General features: G+C 47.1%; 1 protein-coding gene across 1 annotated transcript in view; it reads left to right on the forward strand.

Annotated features, from left to right (window-relative positions):
• Nucleotides 1-10,211: 10,211 nt before the first annotated feature.
• Nucleotides 10,212-21,205, forward strand: part of Dfd (homeotic protein deformed) — a 45,101-nt gene continuing 34,107 nt past the window's right edge. Inside the window, exon 1 of the mRNA XM_050178085.3 lies at nucleotides 10,212-11,255. Within this exon, the coding sequence (XP_050034042.2) occupies nucleotides 10,688-11,255 (568 nt within the window). The 5' untranslated portion in view covers nucleotides 10,212-10,687. The remainder of the gene's footprint in view (nucleotides 11,256-21,205) is intronic.

The following is a 21,205-nucleotide window of genomic DNA, read 5'->3' on the forward strand; positions in this document are numbered from 1 at the left end:
TAGTTTGGAAAGGCATCGTCTTTCAAAAGCAGATATATTTTAACGTCTTGATATTGTTTGCCTTAACTTTTTGTACTTAAACTACCCTGACTACACCAAACGACCTTTTGTTTGAATCGATTGAGTTCATTTATTTTTCATTTACGGAACACATGGGAGCTATAAGGTTTAAGATGCTTATGTTTAGGTGCAATAGGCCTTCAGGCACCAGGGAAGCGCATTCATTCGCACCATGAAATCATCTGTACATGACTTCATGTAGGCACTGACAAGAACAAATTTGTTCATAATTGTCAGAGCTGGGTGTGTGATGGAATAGAAAACTTTATTTCGTCCCATAGCAGATGATGACGGTCCGTGCCAGATGACCATCAGCCCATGGCTGACGGCGACCTGGCTGGCCCACTCGGCCTGGACTTGCGTGTCCAGATCGGAGCTGGAATATTAACTGAACATAATAATGGCCACGTGATAAACAATGATGATAAGAATGCCAGAATGCCACGTGATAAAACGCGCGGTATAAGTGTGTGTCAAGAGATATAAAATTTTTTAGGAAAGTAACAGCTTAAACCCTGTAAAGCCGGTTGAAGATAACTCAATATCTTTAATTCCACTAATACATTACATAAGATTGCAATTTGGTAGCGTCTACACTGGACATACATGTGGTAAGTGTTGGGCAACATTTGAAGGTAACCAGAAATAATCTTGACCGTATTGTTTGCTTAATATTGAGGAACTTCGTAATATCTGTGTGATGATACGACGGAGATCTGCAGAATTGGTATTTGAAATGGTAGCATATTATTTTCGCTAATTAAATTAATATCGCTTTAAGAGCTTATGTTCAGACATACCCAACTCCTAGTAGGTTTTTAGCTTGGCCTTTGTTATCTCATTTTTAACAAACTGGTGGTTTGGGAATCTGAAATATATTTTTCAGCTAACACCCGTATATGTCTAAAGTTTTTCTTTTGCGTGATCATTCCGCGTAATGTTTCGCATATCTGGAGTACAGTACGAATCAACTATGTTCATTGTGGCTAACTTCAGATGAACCTTTCGTTAAGATTACCTACCTTTTAACCTCTTCGGTTACTTACATGAAAACTTGGTTAACCTCTCTGCCTTTCACCTCTTGTTTTCCTTCCTTCTTTCCTACATGAAAACTGCTGATAAGCCCACTGTTATAGCGAAGAAAGGAATTACTGCCACTGTCCTTATCATGACACGCTCCGCGTTTTTCATTGCTAATATAGCAGATGTTCTCTCTGTGAATCGGTAAAAGGAAGACGTTGCAGAGTGATTGTGCTGCTTCGTTCGTCTCCCTGTAGTTTTTCTGTTTATGTGCCTCACGCTGCTTGTCCTCTTGCACAGTGAACTTCTGAGTGTCGGACATGATTACAGCAACAGGTCCGGCGCCCCCGGGACCGCATCCTATCAAGTCTCCCGAGATTCAAGCCGGTATTACGCCAAACCGACAACTGCAGATGCAAGCGGCTGTAACCAACCTCAAGATACCCTCTAGTGCTATATTGCAGCCTGGAACAGCCACAGGCCACCACTATACTCCGTCCTCTGTGAATTTATCGCTTCCGCGTGGCCAAGGTCCTCCCACTGAGACCATCTCCTGCTTCGATGTCAGCCTGCCTGAAGGTCAGGATTATTTTTCTGATATGCCAGAATCCTCTGCTACTGTTAGCTACACGGACGCTACCGCGAATTCTTCCGACAGCTCGGAAAAACACACTGAAATATCGCCCCCAAAACGCTGCTTCGGATTGAAAGGATCGCTCATGACAGTTAACTGTCTGCTAGTTGAAAACTCACCTAAGCCGAACTTGACCATCATATTTAAGCCAAAAAATCCGGTACACGTTATCACACGCTTTAATCCACTCACACTGAAGACAGCTTCTAAAGCAGTAACTCCAGATGGAATATTGCAAGTACGACCAAATGAGCGTTTGAACCTCCTGGCTGTCGATACACGCAATGCAGAAGCTTCGGAACGTCTTCTGAAAATCTCAAGCATAGCTGAAATACCTATTCAGGCCTACGTGCCACGGCCGAGCATTTGTGGAGTATAGCGTCATCAAGGGAGTTCCTGCAGACCTCGATCAAGCGGATATCTTTTATGGTTGTTATTCAAAGAGCGCCTGACAAGTCTGTACGTCGACTGGGAGCGTCAGAAAACGTCCGTATTGTGTTCGCCACAGAGAGTCCTCCTGAGTACGTCATCTTAGGATACACACGTTACCGAGTATATATATATATATACACATATATATATATATATATATCTACGAGTACATTGACGCTCGGAGACAGTGCTCCAAGTGCCAGGGTTTTGGGCACGTTGCTGGTGCCTGCAGGTTACAAGCACGGTGCCCACGCTGCAGGGGCAACTACGGCCAATCTGGCCGTAGAAATGAAGAGCCACAGTGCCAATCAGCGGGAAAAAACATGAATACACGTCCACTCGCTGCGCTATTTTGTGCAAAGAGAAACATATACATAATTACAAGATGAAAAAAAACAACGTTGAGTACCGATCGGCAAAGGTTGCGGTACGACAGCAACATGAAACTTGAGGCAGTGGCCGATCAAGACGCCTGCAGCCGAGAAATTTACACCTAAAAAGGCAGCAGTTAGAACTGCCAATCTGCCACTAATTGGCGACGAAAATGAGTTCCCGTCTCTATACCAACTCGCCTACCAGCTCCAACTCCTCCTTTGCGAGCTGCTCAGGAGAGCACAGCTGGCCCGTCGGAAAAGACACGGGTCTCAGTGTCCTGGGGTAGTCCGCAAGAGTGCGGCGCTCGACAAGGCTGCGAAATCACAAACTCATTGCTATTTGCGCTTGTCAACGCTGCTCGCAGCTTCCTTGCCCTAATGTCTTCCCCAGTGGAAGGCCATCTTGGCGCTGCTTGGCTTTCTTTCTTCTGGTTTGGCAAAATGGCGCTACCGGCCCAACCATTCGAAGCATTCGAAGCATTCGAACATTCGAAACAAGGCCACCATATTTCAAGGGAACGCGTGCAGCCTCCGCTCTCGTCTCTCCGACTTCAAACAGTTTGTACACAAGCGCCGCTTTCCGGTGATTGCTATCTCAGAGTCCCGTGTGCGCACCGGCATTCGCCTTTCTCGATATACCATCACACTTTCACAGACAGGACCCGATGTCAGCAGTGTTCTCTTGGCTGTTCGCAAGGATTTAACTTTCATTGCTCATGCCATACCAGCCGATGCATCCGACGAGCATGCTGCACTGACAGTGAAATGGCACAATTTTACGTTTACGATGACAGCGGCGTACATGCCACATCAAGATAGATTTGCTGGGGATAGGCTGCAGGACACTATAAATGGAACACCTGGTCCGCGCATTCTAACTGAGGACTTGACGCGCACCACCCAGCCTGGGGTGGTAGGAGGTCTTCAGTCCGCGGTCGACGCCTTACTTACATTGCATATCGAAATAACCTAGCAATTATTAACGACGGGTAGCCAAACTTCTTCAAGAATGACCGATACAGCGCAATCCACGCCACCATATGATCTCCGCGCTCCTCACGTCTACGGCGACCTCGTTCGCAGACATCGAAAGTCATGGCAGTGACCAGGTACCAACCTACATTTCTTTGGGCTGTAGACCAACAACGAAGGGCGGTTCGTTGCACTAACTGGAATGTCTACAACGCTACGATCGAGGAGTCAGACCTGTCTGTATTGACGTACGAGGAGTTTGTTGGTGCGCTAAATCGAGCAAAACAAAGCATCACTAAACATCTGAAACCTCTGAAGCCACCTCGAACACATGTAACGGCTGACGTTGAGTAGGAGAGGCTCCGGGCAATGCACCGTAGAGTTGAGAGATGTGCTCGTAGGACACTGTCTGTAGATGACATGCTCGAAGCTAGGTGAATACAAAGGCATATTTAACTTCACCTGGATAAGCTAGACAGGAGGCTATGGCGGACCTTTTGTTCCAAACTTGACGCCAGAAAACCGCTGTCAAGAATATGGAACATTGTGCGCAGCCTGAAAGCCCCGCTGACTCAACTGCATCCTTTCAGTTCTATTGCACTATCCCGTAACAGCAACGAGTTGGGCGTGACGTAAACTTTCTGCTCCGAGATCACTGCTGAAGCGGCGCTCGCCGCTTTGCTCTGAGCAAGCAGCACAGGGGGTTTCAGCAACAGTGGCCACTATTGAAGCAGAGGAATGTTTTTAGATCACGGAGCTCTTGGTGCGTTGGCGTTGGTGAACAAGGCGTCATCTCCTGGTCCTGCCACGTCAGTTACGCCGAGTTCATACACTTAAGCGACAAGGCAAAAATGTGCCATGCTTATCATATTCAATGCCAGCTGGGAGAGTGGCCGTCTTGAACCTTGCTGGAAACGAGCACCTGTTATCCCTGTCCTCAAGCCTGGTAAGTCTCCAGCAGACAAACTCCTATCGTCCCATTGCTCTTCTCAGTAGCGTGGGAAAGCTTAGGGCGAAGATGGTATTGACGAGCCTGGGCTGGTTGCTGATAAACATTAATATCTTCCCTCCGCAAATGTCAGGGTTCAAAAAGGGCCGCAGCAGCATAGACAACGTGGTCAGCCTTGTCAACTGCGTAAAACTCAACAACTCTGCACGCAACGTCACTGTCGGCGTACTTCTATCAAAGGTGCTTCGATAACGTGACTCACGAGGGTATTTTGCACGCTCTGAAGTCCGTTGGAGTTGGTGGTGGTATGTACGACTGGAACTCAGACTACTTCACTGATAGGTGACACAGCTCCGCACACAGTGTATCGAGGAGTTCCCCAGGGTGGTATTTTAAGCCCGACCTTATTTAAGATCTCTCTTATTGGACTGGAGAAGTGCATTCCCACGTCGGCTGAAATCTTTTTATATGCAGATGACATCTGTATATGGAGCTGTGGTAGCAACGCACGTGTCCCACGAGCAAGATTGCGCAAAGCTATCAATTCTATTGAAAATTTCCTATTTGCATGAGGTCTAACGATGTCACCAGAAAATTGTGCCGTCACTGCTTTCACTAGGCGTGATGCCTCACGCTATACACGTTAAAGGTTGCAGACTCTCCCACTGGGTACGTGTTAAGTCAGAAGTTTCCGCACTCGACAGATTAATGACGTGGACGCCCCATATTCGAATACTGAAAGAAAAAATTGGGCCCTACGCTGAGCATCTTCAGTATGATACCGATCAGCACTGGGGGCTGCTCCGAAAATTCAGTTCTACTCATGTATACGGCTCTCTGTGAAGGTCTTCTGCAATACAGCCTTCCTGCGTTACAGGACATTTCCCAAACGAACATAATAACACTCACATGTGCGCAAGCAAAATTCCTGAGGGTGTACCTTGGCATACCGAAAACACATCAAGTGTAGGAACCCTTGCAGAAAGCAGACGCCTGTCGGTTCCAGTGCTTCCGCAGCACGCGTTTCTTCGAGTACACATGCGCGTTGTCGCCAGAGTGCCTGGTAATCCACTTGCTTCGGACAGCGGTCCTGTGTTGCGGAGCTTGCGCCCGCTGAACTATCACATCCATTCTACACCGACGGAACCACCGTGTAAAATTCCTTCGTGGTCCATTGTCACTTTCATGCCTGGGTTCAAGAACAAGATAAATAAATACTCATGGTCCAGCGCTGACACATTTTGCTCTAGAGCACGTTAACACCAGCTACAGGGCTCACTGTCATATTCATATATACTGACCGCTCCGTTACGCTCGCATTATCTGCTATTGGTGTGTGGATTCCGTCTGCGAGTGTTGCCATCTCTGCCACTCTCAGGCACCGCACTTCAGCTACAGTCGCTGAACTAGCTGCACAGAGGACAGCTTTTATTTACATCATAGAGTAGACAACTGAGCCTTGGGTCATCTTCACCGACTCAAGAGCGGCCCTGCAGTCCCTAAAGTCGCCACGCTTGCAGGAACAACTCGTGATGGACATCAGACGCCTGTGCAATACAGCCTTCGAACTGCATTTCAGCGTTGTTTGCTGCAGTGGTTACCAGCCCATTGCAGAATACAAGGCAACGCCCAGGCTGACCATGCTACCAAAGCTGGACATGACACTTCGATAGAAATGGTCCAGATACCTTTCTCGAGAAAAGACGTGGCGACACGCTTGGCGTCGCCAGTGATTCCTCTGGACAGATGCCAGTTACCAATGTGGACCCCTATATAAAATAGATCCATCGTGCGACTTTCACATGCAGCGAGACCTCAACAGACAAGACCACGCATGCCTTCACCGCATAAGACTCAACGTGACTTACACAAACTGCTTCAGGCGTAAGATTCAACTCACGGACTCACCAGTATGCTTGCTCTGAATGTAACGTCTGAAGAGCTGCGACACGCTCTGTGCGACTGCTACCGCTGTGTCCATGGTAAAGCACCACTTGTGCGTTACGCGCCACAAAGGCGCTGCTTACCTTCTTGCGGCCCACGAAGCTTAACGAAACCTTGTAAATATCTCCATAGTGTGTGTGCGTGTGTGCGACTGTACGTGCTGTGAAGTGTTTCTCGCAGTGTGTGTCTTAATCGTCACCCAGAACCTGAAGCAGCAAGTCAGGCGAACAGCCAGGCTAACATCTAAAGCATGCCATTAAAGTCTCTCTCTCTCCCTAACTCTATCTATCTATCTATCTATCTATCTATCTATCTATCTATCTATCTATCTATCTATCTATCTATCTATCTATCTATCTATCTATCTATCTATCTATCTATATCTATCTATATCTATCTATCTATCTATCTATCTATCTATCTATCTATCTATCTATCTATCTATCTATCTATCTATCTATCTATCTATCTGTGAATCACTAACTCTACGTAGATTCATTTGCGACTGCAATTTGGGAGGCGATCAAATCCCGACCGAGGCGGCAGCATTTCGATGGGGGCGAAATGCGAAAACACCCGTGTACTTAGATTTAGGTGCACGTTAAATAACCCCAGGTGGTCAAAATTTCCGGAGACCTCCACTACAGCGTGCCTCATAATCAGAAAGTGGTTTTGGCACGTAAAACCCCATAATTTCATTTTTAATTTGGGGGGTTACTGGACGGGAATCGCGCTAAGGTAACTAACGCAAGACTGTGCCTGCTTGCGTCTGGTGAAACATTGTTACGTTGTTGCATAACTGCCACGCTGTGTTATAGATGTGATCACCTTTCAATTGTTTCTGACTACATGGCTATTCACTTGACCAGGTGTATAGTCCCGAGCGGCATTACATATATATCAAACAACATACATAAGCCTGCCTTTTATCAAATCGATTTCCCTTCAGCCTTTCGTGTACTAGAGTCCTTTGATAAAGAAACGTTATCAAAAGAAGAAAATAAACTTGATTAAATAGAATGGTCTGGCAGTTTTGGTTGTGGTAGCCTCAAGTAGTGGCTCGAAGTCATTGGACTCGGGCGGCATCTTCGGCTTGCCGGAGGGTCGAGGCTCTGATTTTACTTTGTTTAGAAATGAGAAAATCTTCTTTGCTCTTTCAATATGTACAAATGTCATCTTTCCCTTTGTTTTCTTTAAATATTGCTGTATTATACGATTCGGAAATTTTCTCTCTGAGTATCCCTGGAAGCCACTGATCTAGAACCAGCCATAGCATGCACAACTTTGGGTCAGTCATTAATTTCGTGTTGAAAGTTGTCCTTCCGGTTCGCTTTTCCCAATATACTTATGGACATTGAACAGCTTACTCATAGTGTAATTTTTAATCCTGACAGTGTTAGTGGTTTCACAGGTGAGTTAAGCGCGCAATAACGTTTGTATAATGCTCAATTATTTTCGACTATTTCTGTTACAGTACTATTTTCCTGTACCTGTAGTCGCCCATTATTAATTTGTCTTGTTTGGATGATAGTTACGTATGGTGAGATATATACTCATTGCGACACGTTATTTAATAATCTGTATTTCTTATCTATAGCTCTTTAATCAACTTATTTTCCAAAATTTGGTCTGTCGTCGCCTTGCCTGCAAGGGCATGCTGAAGGCTCACAGTGTTGCTCGTCGCATCCCAATTCTGTGATGGAATTCACCGGGTTTCACCAACTCACACTTGAACTCTCTCGGCCCTAACTTGCGACTTCGCCTGCCACCTGAACTCTACCACCGCGAAACAACTTTACTGTGTCACGTGTGGTTGGACGTCGCATTTACAAATTCCTATTCATTCCTAATAGTAATTACCAACAGTGCGGCGTGCAATTTGTGCGGATGCGATGAGACTCTCGTTGTGAAATCGGCAAGTCCCAAGTTCCGCGAGGTTGCAACCTCACCACTGCCTGCCACTGTCGTGAATTTCGAGGGTCCGTGCGGCCAACGAAGGTGCCATGGATGGTACCGTGTCAGGTGCTGGGAGAAAGAAGCGTTCCGAGCCACGTTGAAGAGAATGAAAAAGGATTATATATATACATATATATAAAAAAAGAAAAACGTATATGGGTCAGTTTTACAATGCGGCTCCAACTACCGGAGCAAACTGCATGCTAGCGTCTTTGAATGTCCAAGCGTTGCCTTTTTTCACAGCCGTACGGATCTGCTTTTTATGCTATTTTATTCCCTCGTTGAGGCAATTCACTGGCCAATCACAAACGCCGAATCGTTCGCCACCTATATCACCACGCACTGGTCTCCGACGTGGTGCACCTGTCTCCAACGTAGCACAATAGGAGGCAACCACGCTTTTACCCGGGAGTTCACGCCGATGACCTTGTCATCAATCAATGACCTCTTCGTGAAGGTCATTAGAGGCATCGTTGCTGTCTTCAAACGAAGTGAATGATGAGGTGTGAACATCAACCGTGACAACTGCATGCCGCTGGTGGGGCATCCCCCCGCTCTGAACGGCCACCAGGCATACAAACGCTCTAGAGCGCCTTACTGGCTATCGTTTGAAGTTCAACGACGTACTCTAAAAGCTAAACTCAGCCTGCTAGATAATAGAGTGCTCTAGGAGGAAAAGTTTCTGGGACCATGACCAATGCATTCTTGCATGCGAAAAGCACACAAAAGCTTTTCTGCACTTCTTGAAGGTTACTGGATTGTACAATGTACATGTACGAGCGCATGTGACAGTGGCAATTCCTCTGCGACTCACTATGTGAATGACTGACTCTTCATTATATTTCTTCTCCTTCCCCTCCCCAAGTGTAGAGTAGCCAACCGTGCACATTCATGGTTAACCTCCATACCTTTCCCTTTTCGTTGCTCTCTCTCACTCTCTCTTTCTCTGTCTCACAGTGTTGCTAAATAATGTTACTTACTGGTCATTTGCTGTATCCACTGTCGAAACTGCTCGACAATTAAGCCAAACTTATTACTGAAAAATAGTGAAATGACTAATGTGAGTTCGTGTGTGCATATATATATATATATATATATATATATATATAGAGAGAGAGAGAGAGAGAGAGAAAACAAGCAGGGCATAGTGCACAATTTTAACTCGACATTGCCACTCTTAAAGGTAGGAAAACATAAATTGATGAAGATTAAATAAAAACGAAAGCGTGCGCTTTTGCAGGGCAGTTTTACGGTTCAGTCACACCTATAACCGTTGCTTAAACATATTCTCAAGGCGCATAGAGAGAAAGGGAAGAGTGACGCGGTGGGGCAGAACCGTCCGTTCTGTGCCCCAACCTTGCCTTTCCTCACACAGAACCACTTTTGTCTGTAACTAGTAAGAAGCTAACCACAGCACGACGATAGCGTAGGTACTGATTATTACAATAGTCGACATGCTGCGCGAAGGAGGTGAAAAATGGACTGAATCACAACTTCGCCACTCAACGAAGTATGGTGAAAGCCACTCGTGTAAACATGAGACGCGATACCTTTGCGGGTTCACACCTTCGAGTTGAAGTGTTCGAAGGAATCCGAGCTATAGAGCGCAGGGGGTATTCAGGCAGAGAGAATAACTGCCCTCTCTCCACAGAGCGAGAAAAAGAAAGCTCGCTGCCTCCGGCGAGCACCAGAGTCGCTTGCGCCCGCAGCGCTGCTCCGCGGCCGAGTGGAGTTGCCAAACTTGTTGCCCGCGCGCGCCGCTCCGGCGGCCGCCGCTCGGCCGAGCGCCCTCCCACGAGCCCTCCTCCCCCGTGCGGCGCCCCCTCCACCGCCCGCCCCTTTCCCCAACAAACACTCCGGTCGCCGGCGGCAGCGCTATAGTCGGCAAGTTTGGCGCGTCCGCCCTGCCACGTGAGAGAGCGCCCACTCGATCGCGACTGCTCGCGCGGGCCGCATCGGTCCGCCCGTGCTTGGATTATACAACCCGTGCGTGTTTTGTGGACGCGCCGCCGCTGTCGACTCAGTGCGTGGTGAAACTCGCCGACCGAATCCGCGCCGCGTGGCCACCGTCGTGCACCGGACAGCTAGGCGACCGGCGTTCTCCGGAGAGTCCGTCGCATGTGCGTGGACCGGCAGCGGGCAACGCGATCGCCATCCATCATCGTCGCCGCCGCCGCCGACGCCGGAGCGCCGCCGGGTTCAGCGCCGCGCGCGCCGCCTCCGTCATTGGATGGCGTCCGTCACGTGATATGCTAATCTCCGGCGGCGGGGCGGAGCCATGGCGCTGCTCGGCGACGAGACCGAAGCAAAACTATCTCCATCATCCAATTCAGCCGGCAAAAATTAATGACCATGAGTTCGTTTTTGATGAACTCGCCGTCCTACGTGGACCCCAAGTTTCCGCCGCCCGAGGAGTACTCGCAGGGCAACTACATACCGAGCCATGGGGCCGGTGACTACTACGCGGGCGCCCCGCCGCACCACCACCACCACGCGGCCGCGCACCCGTACGCCTCGTTCGGAGGCGCGGCGGCCCCGCCGTACGGTGCCGAGAACGGCGGCTACGTGTCCAGCGCCTCGCCGCACTACTACCAGCACTCATGTTCCATGACACAGACCACGCTGAGCCCGCTGTCGCGGCCCAGCGTAGCTACGCTCGACCATGCCGGCGCGGGCGGCGGACACAGCCCGCCGTACTCGGGGCCTCCCGCGCCGCTGCAGCGGTCGCCGTCGCCCCCGCCGCCGGCGTCCATGCTCAGGCCTTCGCCGCAATCGCCGCACGTCGGGGCAGCGCCACCGATGCACAGCCCCGGGGCCACCGCCACGGCGCCGACTTCGGTAGCCGGCGGCGACTGCAATCAGGCCGGACAGCCCGTCATCTATCCCTGGATGAAGAAGGCGCACGTCAACGCAGGTGAGGAGTCAGTCACCACAGCATGCGCCGTCGTATACACAACGCAACACGTGCGACGTGAAACGCGGCGGAGTTTTAGTTTCTGCTAGTGCCATCCAAGTGCGCGACATTTAACACCCGGGGCAACTGTCATATATATCGTACGCGCAAATTATGTTTGCTAACCTTCACGTGACACGCGCCGTCGAGTGCGAAATGTGATCTTAGAGAAAGCGAAACTGCTATGGCCACCGTGCTTCACTTTGTACCGAACGTGTTTCTCTTTTGGATGCGCGTCGGCTGAACACGGGAGAAATGTTATGCATTACCAGATATCGGGAAATGATTGACGAAGCTCACAAAACATATAGTAGCCGTGTAAGTTCACCAAACCAGCGCAGTTACTCGTTGTGAGTCGCGCACAAAATATACTGCGTCTTTCGTACGCCACTTAGACGAAGGATGTATGTAGCCTGTAAATTTACTGAGAGCAATTTGTTCAACTTTCCATGCTGACACCGCGAGCGCGTACTCTGGGCAAACAGTTGTGTCACATAGTTTATTAGATGTCCCGCTGTCCGTGCTGCTACACGCCTGCAGAAGTGCGTTATGGACGTCTGCCGACTGCGTTGTAATCGCGACAACATGAGTGTTTCTGAAAGCGCGCGGTAATTTACAAGTAAAGGAGAAAGTTGTATTAAAATATCTGTCACGCTGCCCTTGTTACCGAGAACAATATATTCAACAGGAAGATGTCATTCAGTAAATACACAACATACAGGAATTTTCAGATAATCGTATTTCAGCGCGCAGAACGCGTAAGATAGACTTTTCATTGTTTACAAATTTTGCAATTCCAAAAGCAATCGGCACTGTCCCGAATGAGCCAGCTAAATAGGGTAAACATTATATGGTGTAGCGACGAAAAAAAAGAAAGAAAAAAGGCTGAAACGGATTACTATCGTAGAGGACAGCGCAATTTTGTCGCGAATGCAGACGTAGGCATGTTACCGCTAAACATGTATGCGATCGTACTGCTTTGATAATTCCTTTTTTACAAATGGGATCGGGCAAATCATTTTCGCACCGCGAAGCCGTAACGTATACATATTGTTGCTCTCGCCGGTACCTATAGACTGCTGTTGTAGAAATTCATAGTATATTCATTTCATTGCCACATAGCTCCGGCTACGACATCAGCCAGCTCACGTGCGTTTCACCATTAAGCCAGGGTCGTGAGCCCCCTAATCGAGCATCAAATGTCCCGTGTAATCACCGGAGGAAAAGCGAAGGCTTTTGTGTGAACAATCACACGCCTGCTTTGCAGCTGAACAACCTGCAACGCGCTGCTGATTTTACACTTACGCAAAAAAACCACGAATTTAGTTTTCGTAGATTTTATGCCTTGGTCTGAATTTAGCACATTTACTTCTTGAAACATTATAAATTTAAAGTACGTATTAGCCTATATAGACATTTACGATAGAAAAAAAGAGGGGACGTGTGTGATTAGCGCTTTCTTCTTTTATGAACCAAATAGGAGCGAAATAGTGATGCTACTGAATTAAACGCTAATTAAGTAGTTTTCGAATACTGTCTCCGCGGCGTCTACGTTATGCCGAGAATGCTGTAATTGAAAGAAAGGACGCTTGCATTACTTGGAACGACAAACCAGCGGACGAACGCAGCTCAATTCTGTTTGTACACAAGGCCGATAGATATACTAACCGTCTAAATCATAACTTTGGCTACGCAATTAAGACGTCTCGTACACCCGAGTTAAGTAGAAAAAACATGTTTCAGCAAGGAAGCCTGCGGAAATGAAGTATTATAAATGAAAGAAGTGCGGAGACAGTGGATTTCATGTCAAATGAAGAAGTAGTCGAGAAATCAGTCGTCTTTCTGATTCCATATGTCTTTATAAAAGAAGACACTTGAGCATGACGTCGTTTCGCAAGCTTTGGAAATTTGCCTGCTTATAGAACGTATGTTAGCAATACCAGTGCATGCATATTTGCTGACTATACTAGAGATGGGTATTAAACATTAATGATGCCCGAACCTATAGAAAAAAGAATTGCATCGAGAACGGGAGATGTAATTACGTAAGAAAAAATTCCTTGGACATAATAAGCAAAATCACGTGATAAGAGTGTGCACAAAATCTGAAGAGCCGTAAACAGTGTGAGAAAAGGCAGTTTTCTACGATTACAAAAAAAAGGGGGGGAGGGGGGGGGGAATGGTAGGATAAGAATACGCGTATATGCAGTAAATAATAACGATGATAGTTGTGTAGAACAGTGCTAAAGCTATATGCATCTGGTATTAGAGTGACGTAGGCAGGATGACGGTTCCAAATTATACTTGCACGCCATCAAACTATCAAAGGAGTTGCGCACTTTTTTGTAAACCAAAGGAAAAATATTGCTGCACACTTATTTATGAACATAAGAAAAAACATTTCACGTTTTGAAGTTGCTGATACTCTGAAAACGCAGGAGTTGCGAGCGGGATTACCAATGTTTCGACACCTTCAGGTAATTAATAACTAGGTGATGCTAAAAGAGAACAAAGACGGAAATTCGTGCAATCGAGACAAATCAATTTCAGTTACAGGCCTTGATGTTAGGTTGGTATGTGGCCTAGCCGCCCCAACCACAAAGACAATTCTGCGTTGAAAAGTTTTCTCAGCAACCCGTGCTAGGATTCCATGTTTTCCATACATGCTGAATGTTACGATGAACCGCGGTTGCTCTTCATTGCTCCGCGGCATCAAATTTTATGGTACTTACAATCAGCAAAGGTCATTTAGTGTCTGGTGTGACAACGGATTAAGTAACACAGTGGTTACTGGCCTCTTAAATTAACAAGAAAACGATTACCACGCTCACTCATGAAACCAGCGTGTTTAGAAAAAGAAAAATGACGACGAGCTACTAAGAGAAGTTTATTGGTAATCTAGTAAGAACACTGCATGTAAAAACACTGCAGGTAACTGTTACTTGGAAAACCATGCACATGGCATTTAGAAGTAGCTCTCGGTCGCTGACCATCCCAACTCAACTATACAAAGAACGAGAAAGTAGATGTTTGCAAGCCAATGCCAGGTGATGTTTGATTGGTGGGGTCATACGAAAAGCGACGATAGTCTGCAGGTCAAGTTAGAGTTTACGTTCTCTGCCTCAGCAAAATGGTTGGGTTTTTCGCTCTTTCCTCTCTCCTGCGAGTTTTCAGAGCTGGAGTGGCTGCACACTATACGTGTAAGTGTATATTTAGCGTCGACCATTGTTACGATTCGAAAAGGATGGATTAATTATTTTTCATCGAATTTGCTTTTCAATTTTCTCCGTCTCAATGCGAAATGTCGTGAAAGTACTGAAAGTGCTTAAAAAAATATATTTAAAGCTTTTATGGATAAGCGTCATTCGTTTTGGGAAATAACGGAAATATTTTGACATCTGTTGCATTACGACCCGCCACGGCTTCTCCGGACACCTGAAAGTAAGCTGGCGTAGAGGGCATACGTTAAGCATGTTGCATTGCCTGTTTACTCTATACTTATTCAGCAGCATTCCTCTCTTTTTTTTTTTTTTAATTCAATCTCTTTCCTTATTTGTCCCAATCACCTTCCTACTTCTAATAATTTAACGCTTCATTGCGTACAAATAGACGCGAAATACCGCAAGAATTCCTAGCTAACCGTTGGACCGATCATTATCTTTCTTCAATACAAGCATCATCACTCACTCGCTTCAATGAACCCGCAAAATTTCGCAAGCGCGTTGGTAAAATGTACACCGTAGTTCAGTATAAATTGGCAGCTTATCGCGACAGTGATTGTACTTTTCCCTATACCTAAACGAAAAGAAAAAGAAACCGCAAAGGAACACTGATTAAAAATATTGAGCCAGGAAAAAGCTATGTTATGACACAGGAAAAAGCTATGTTATGACACACAATCGGCATATTATAACACATTAGCCGGAATCATTGCTTTCGGCGCGATCATTAACCATAATGTTGAAAGGGCATGGGAATGTGTGCAGGGCTAACGCCATTCATTTTGTTTTTACTGTAACGAGGTAACATCAGCGCCGGATACCGATCCCCATTAACATCATCACTCATACTGTGGAGAGTGAATTTCGTTGAACTTGGCTAGCTTTCACATGCACATGCATGTGCGCTCAACGTATTCCCTTCATGACGTCCAGAAATCGCTTCCTACCGGTTTTGGAAAGTACACTGTATCTAGCTTCAGTTATTGAATAAGTTATACCATACATACATTTACAGCCAATAAACATGTTAAGGGGAGTTTCGCAACCGTTTTCGTACGGCAAAGAACGGCATGCGTATCGTAATATCAATCAGCAACGCCGCTTTCGTCGGAGTCCCTGACTGTCGCGTTTAGACATAGTTATCAACGGTTGCAAAATAAAAGTTGCCTTGAGCGCGCCTCACACGGATAGTTGGCAGCCTTCGTCGCGCGTTTATTATTAATATTATTGTCATTTTAAAGCCAGTAATCCGCATTTTTATTTCTCATGTTTGTCGTGTTTTTGCCGTTCCCACGCTGGAAGTACGCCAGGAGTTTTGTGTGGCAGCGGTGGTGAAGTGCTGCAGTAACACAGTGCGCGTGTGAGCCCCGAAACGGCCGCATAAAATTAAATTATGGGGTTTTACGTGCCAAAACCACTTTATGATTATGAGGCACGCCGTACAGTGGAGGACTCCGGAAATTTCGACCACTTGGGGTTCTTTAACGTGCGCCTAAATCTAAGTACACGGGTGTTTTCGCATTTCGCCCCCATCGAAATGCGGCCGTCGTGGCCGGGATTCGATCCCGTGACCTCGTGCTCAGCAGCCCAACACCATAGCCACTGAGCCACCACGGCGGGTAAACGGCCGCATAAGCAGGGCTACAGTGACAGCGCGCAGCGGCGTTGGTGACAATCTACTTATGAAGTTGCGAATGAGTACGCTGTCTAACTGAAACACAGTTTGCATAGATGCGCCCACCAGTTGAAATCAGCCTTTGTGTCACTGGTTTCAAGGTGAAACCTGATTGTCTAGGGCAATATTGTTAGGCAATCTTGAATCACTGCTCGGTCATAGCTAATATTTTTGCTTGAAACAACTAGCTTTTCGGTTGCCATTGACCTAGAGTTTTCATTAGCAGAACAGAATGATAAGCTGTTGGTGGATTCCAGCAGGATTTCAGCGATATCGCTTTCAGTGCACACTTATTGGCTCATTGAGCAAAACCGGATCAGCTGATTGGCTGGTCGAGCACCATGTCACGCGAGGGCAATAGTATCGCCGAGAGTGATCGTCCGAGAATACGTCTCCAGGTGCACTGCGCATTTTGTAGGAGGGGCTTGTTTGTAATTTTTAGGTTGTTACCGACTATAAGAACATCCGCGAATAGGCCTTTATATGTACTCCGTTTCGTACATAGCATACATCGCTATACTTCTCTCACTGCTCGCGTCCGCGAGCAAGAAAATTGTATGTTATAAAAAAGACATTAGGTGCGCGTAACGTGATTCACTGTAAAATTAAGTCTCGCGCTTTTATATCGCACAATACGACGTGCTTACTACATGAAAGGCGTCGAAGTTTCGGTGTGTATTGAAACCAAACGAGCGGAGTGACACGTTTCTCCAACCAGCGGCCACAGCGCACCGCCTGCTCTCGCGACCAAGAAATAGTGCGCCACCTATACTGGAAGCACAAAGGCACGCAATTCATTCATCTTTCAAGTCATTTGGCTTAAACTTGCGTCCACAACTCGTGGTTCAAACTTATCGAGTAGAAGCTTATTCCGTAGAAAGCGTAGCAGACGAAAAACAACTGCACTGGGAAACGCGCGGAGTGAGGAGTGCGTGGCCGGGCTCACTAAACTAGCGTTGCTTCCGCAGCGTTGCCTGCTATATATGAAACTAGAATATGCCACTTCCCGATAGTGTGAGAACTCGCCTGTAGGGCTTCGCTGTCTTTGATGTACAGGTTGCTCAAACTGGCATACGAATGCGAATGTTTTTTCTTTTCTTTTTCTCATACGAAAGATGTAATTCGATTACGCATGTACGGCTTAGTACTTCTGCTCGCAAGCAAACCAAAGCAAGTAGCACGCATGCTTCAGTGACCCTGCGTGTTGTTCGTCACGTAATATCCATGCTGGCAATGCCTTGCTCGAAGGGTGCATGCAGACGCTTTATATACGCCGGAAATGCCAAAAGCGAACCCCTGAACGCTGGAGAAGTTTCGTCGTTCACTTTTTTCGAACGAAATGAAAAGAACAAAATGAGAAATAAAAAAAGAAAGAGAGGCGCATACCCGGTCGCGTGTTGCTTCCTTCCTGCAAAATCCTTCGCGTGCCGCGCTCCCGTAGTTCGGCCAGTCTCATATAGCGCGAATAGACGAGGAAAAGAAAACTCCCCTCCGAGCTCCTCAGCGCACGCAGCCGGGTAGCGTTCTTTGGAATGGACCTCCCGCCCGTTCTCTTCTGCAGACCCCCTCCCCCCTTCCCCTTTCCCCTCAAACTCCTTACTCACTCCAGCACCATCTAAATTTGAAGTCATCGCTAAAACGGGCCACCCGACTCTGTCGGGAGACGACCACGGTCTGCGCTGCCGTATAGCCGCGGTGTATGTATATACCGTCGGGCATGCTCGCGCGTTTTCAGCGCCTGGCCGAGAGAACAGGCCGCCGATGCCCTCTTCTTGCCGTTGCCGCGCAGAAGCAGCGGCGTCCCGATTTAGAACCTGCGCGAGCGAGGCGCGCGTTAGTTCCTTTTAGCGGCGTTGGCCAACTGGCACAACAGCAACAAACAGCCTCGCGCCCAACCGAACACGCACGTATGAGGCCCGCCGTCCGTCAGGTGCTCGAGTTTTCAACGCGGGCTTCGAAACGAAAAAGCCCGCCCGGGCTGCGCGTCCACGCTTGTCAGAAGAGGCGTGCAGGCAATGAGTCGAAAGTTGCGCGTCAACCGAGAGCTTCTTCCACGTGCACGGCCTAAACGAGGCGACGAAGGCTGCTTGCTGTAGTATATAGTATGTGTAGGCTGGGCGTTCGATCGTCTTTTCTAAGCCCCAAACAAAGTTTTACTTGGGCTATGAAGTCTACGCGGATTTGGAGCGTTTTTAAATACGCATCTCTGAAGTCTAAATATAAGTCTATTTAAATCTCTTTAAAACAGTTTAACGACACGAGAAGTCAAGCTGCCATGGAGTGCAGGAGTCCATGCACCTCACAAAGCTTCTTGTTCGTAACTGCTCTTTTCCATTCCCGACCGCCTTCGCGGATGTGCAGCATCGCGATTGGTTAGAATTTTTCTCTTGCGAAAAAAAAAAGAAGTCTTAAGTAGCGTCAGAGCTTTTTGGGAATACTCGGGTGCAGCTTCTTTTCAGGCAATAGTCCGCTGCGCCACAAATCTCCGAAGCTGTACAGTCGGATGGATGACAATTTTCCTTTTCATGAACCCTCCTCCTTATTGCAGGCTTGCGCAGAACTCTTTTAGAATGGTATATAAAGCCGTTCACGTGTCTTCCGCGCGAGGTTATAGGATGCCGCATGCCGAGTGCTTGCCGTTTCCAAAAGCTGTATATACACTGATTCCGTAACAAGTGCGACAGCATCCTCGCTCTATTAACCGCGCAACATGTGGCGATGACGCGTCACCTACGCAGCTGTTTCCATTGTGCGCACCCGGGTGTCATTCTGCTTCGAGGCTTTAGTAGCGCGATTTCTGCAGTTCCAGTGGGGTGTACGCCAAAAGTGTCAATCAGAGGCGTGTATAATGTTCTGCCTCTAAGCAGCATCTGTAACGTATATATATGCACAGACCGCCGTAGTGGAATACGGCGCATGAAGTTACATTAGGTACCTGACTGCTTCGAAAACACTGCTGGCTTTAAGTATCTTGCGAGTACAGGGCAGTCGCACCGATATATGAGGTTGAGTGTACATGACGTCCCAGTATTATGCAGTGGCAAGTCCGTATATTCTTGAGCCTGCACTGGCGTTTGCGCGCAATTGCAAACGCAGCCAACTATTTTGCGTACGAGTAATTTGTAACGAACTTTTACCTACAAATATTATGGAGTATAGTCGTTATTCCATGAAAGTTGTGGCTGCACAAGATGACGTCCTTATGGTGTATAACCACTTATTATAGAGTTGGACGCGATATCAACTGACAGACTTCTTTCAGCTGCAGTTGTTTTATTCAGCAGCAAAGGGGTCAGCAGCAGAGTGATTGTAAATAACATTTTACTAAGGTCCGTCTTTGCACTTTTTATTCACATTGTTATGTCATGCATGATAGCTCAAATGAACTATTCCACACTTATGTAGGCCCACAAAAGTTATTTTTCTTCTCATGTGCGACACCTCACTTCTCCAAAAAATCATTGATGATATTTGACTGCGTCCCAGCATAATGTTTACCGAAGCTACGCGGTGTTTTTTTCAGTAAAACCACCGAATATATGTGTCAATAACTGTTCATGCTTCACCGAACTGGGATAAATAAGGGTGCGGAAGACTCGAATGCGGCAGCGCAGCTTGACGTTATCTGGCATTTTTCGTTCGCGTTGGAATGCACAAATTTGACAGAGATACTTGAGTGGCCATTATAGCACTGGGCTAACAGCTTGCTACTTTATACGACTACCCATATAACTTAAATGAACGCTTTCGTGCCCTGCCTGTGTAATACATTGAACTTCCAGTAACTCACCGCGCTAGAGTGTCTCAGCTCCGCTTATATGTATTTACGTTAGGTTGAATTCGCAAATATTTTTGTTTGTAAGAACGACAGCTTATGAACTGTTTGTGAACACGGACACACTGACATAGGGGACACATTGCAAGAATGTAGACTTACATCCACTCATTATACAACCATTTCTATTTCATGTGCTAATACCCAGCTGAACATCTTGCTGTAAACTTCGCTCCGCCTGGCGTGAATTTGTGTGGGTATTTAACGGCGAGTCCAGCTTTTGACGTTATTTAAAAGCAAATACGCAGTCGAGAAAAGACACGTTGCACAAATAGAAAAAGAACTACAGCGTTTTGTGCTTAAGTATTTCATCTTTCGCGGGTGCTGTGCTTGCTTTACCGCATATGAAGTCCGATCTCGACGCATAACGACAATTTAGGCCATGCAAACACGTGAAGACGGCAACAAGGTGTACGCGCACCAGTAAAAAGGCAACGGTATCTGGGGGCGGAATTCACAAAGCTATTATTTCGTAAATGCTATTTGCCATTGGCCACCCACCTTCGCTAATGATATGTCCAACATGACGAGTGGCTTAAATTTTCTGGTACGAATAATTTTAGCGTACGAGGTTTTCAGGAATACGGGCCCAGTATTTCCAGCAAGGTAAACACCGAGCAAGAGCTTCAAGCACCCATAAAAATGTCGTCAATCGGGATTTCTCGCACACCTTCCAAGAATGGTGATCCGTATTCACAAAAGCCACTTACGCTATACGGTTGTTCGTGTAAGTGTGAATTACAGCAAATCCGGATGCTGGACATATTATTAGCGAAGGCGGCCAGCCAATCGTAGATAGCACTCATGAACGCAAAGATGTGTGAATTCGACTCCTTTATCGGTAAACGAACGAAAGGTATACCAGCTCTAAGACGTTTCATTGACGCGTGCCAACCGCGGATTGTATTCACGCGTTGTGATGACCCAAGCGCGTTCCGCTGCGAAGGAGATGCATTCGACGGGAGAAGGTGCGGGAGCGCGCGGGAGAAAAAATCGTGACATTCGCGTGTTCTGGAGTGATTTCCTCGCGCCCGGCGTCACTAAAATGGCGTGAAGAACTCTGCGGCACGCGACGATTTCGCGCCTCCATTACACGTCTATTTAAACATCGCGCGCGGCCGTTACGTGTACACGCACGGACGAGCGACGCGCGTTGCTTGGTAGCTATACGCCAGCCCGC

Source organism: Dermacentor andersoni, chromosome 5, assembly GCF_023375885.2.
Source record: "Dermacentor andersoni chromosome 5, qqDerAnde1_hic_scaffold, whole genome shotgun sequence".
Classification (NCBI taxonomy): Eukaryota; Metazoa; Arthropoda; class Arachnida; order Ixodida; family Ixodidae; genus Dermacentor; species Dermacentor andersoni.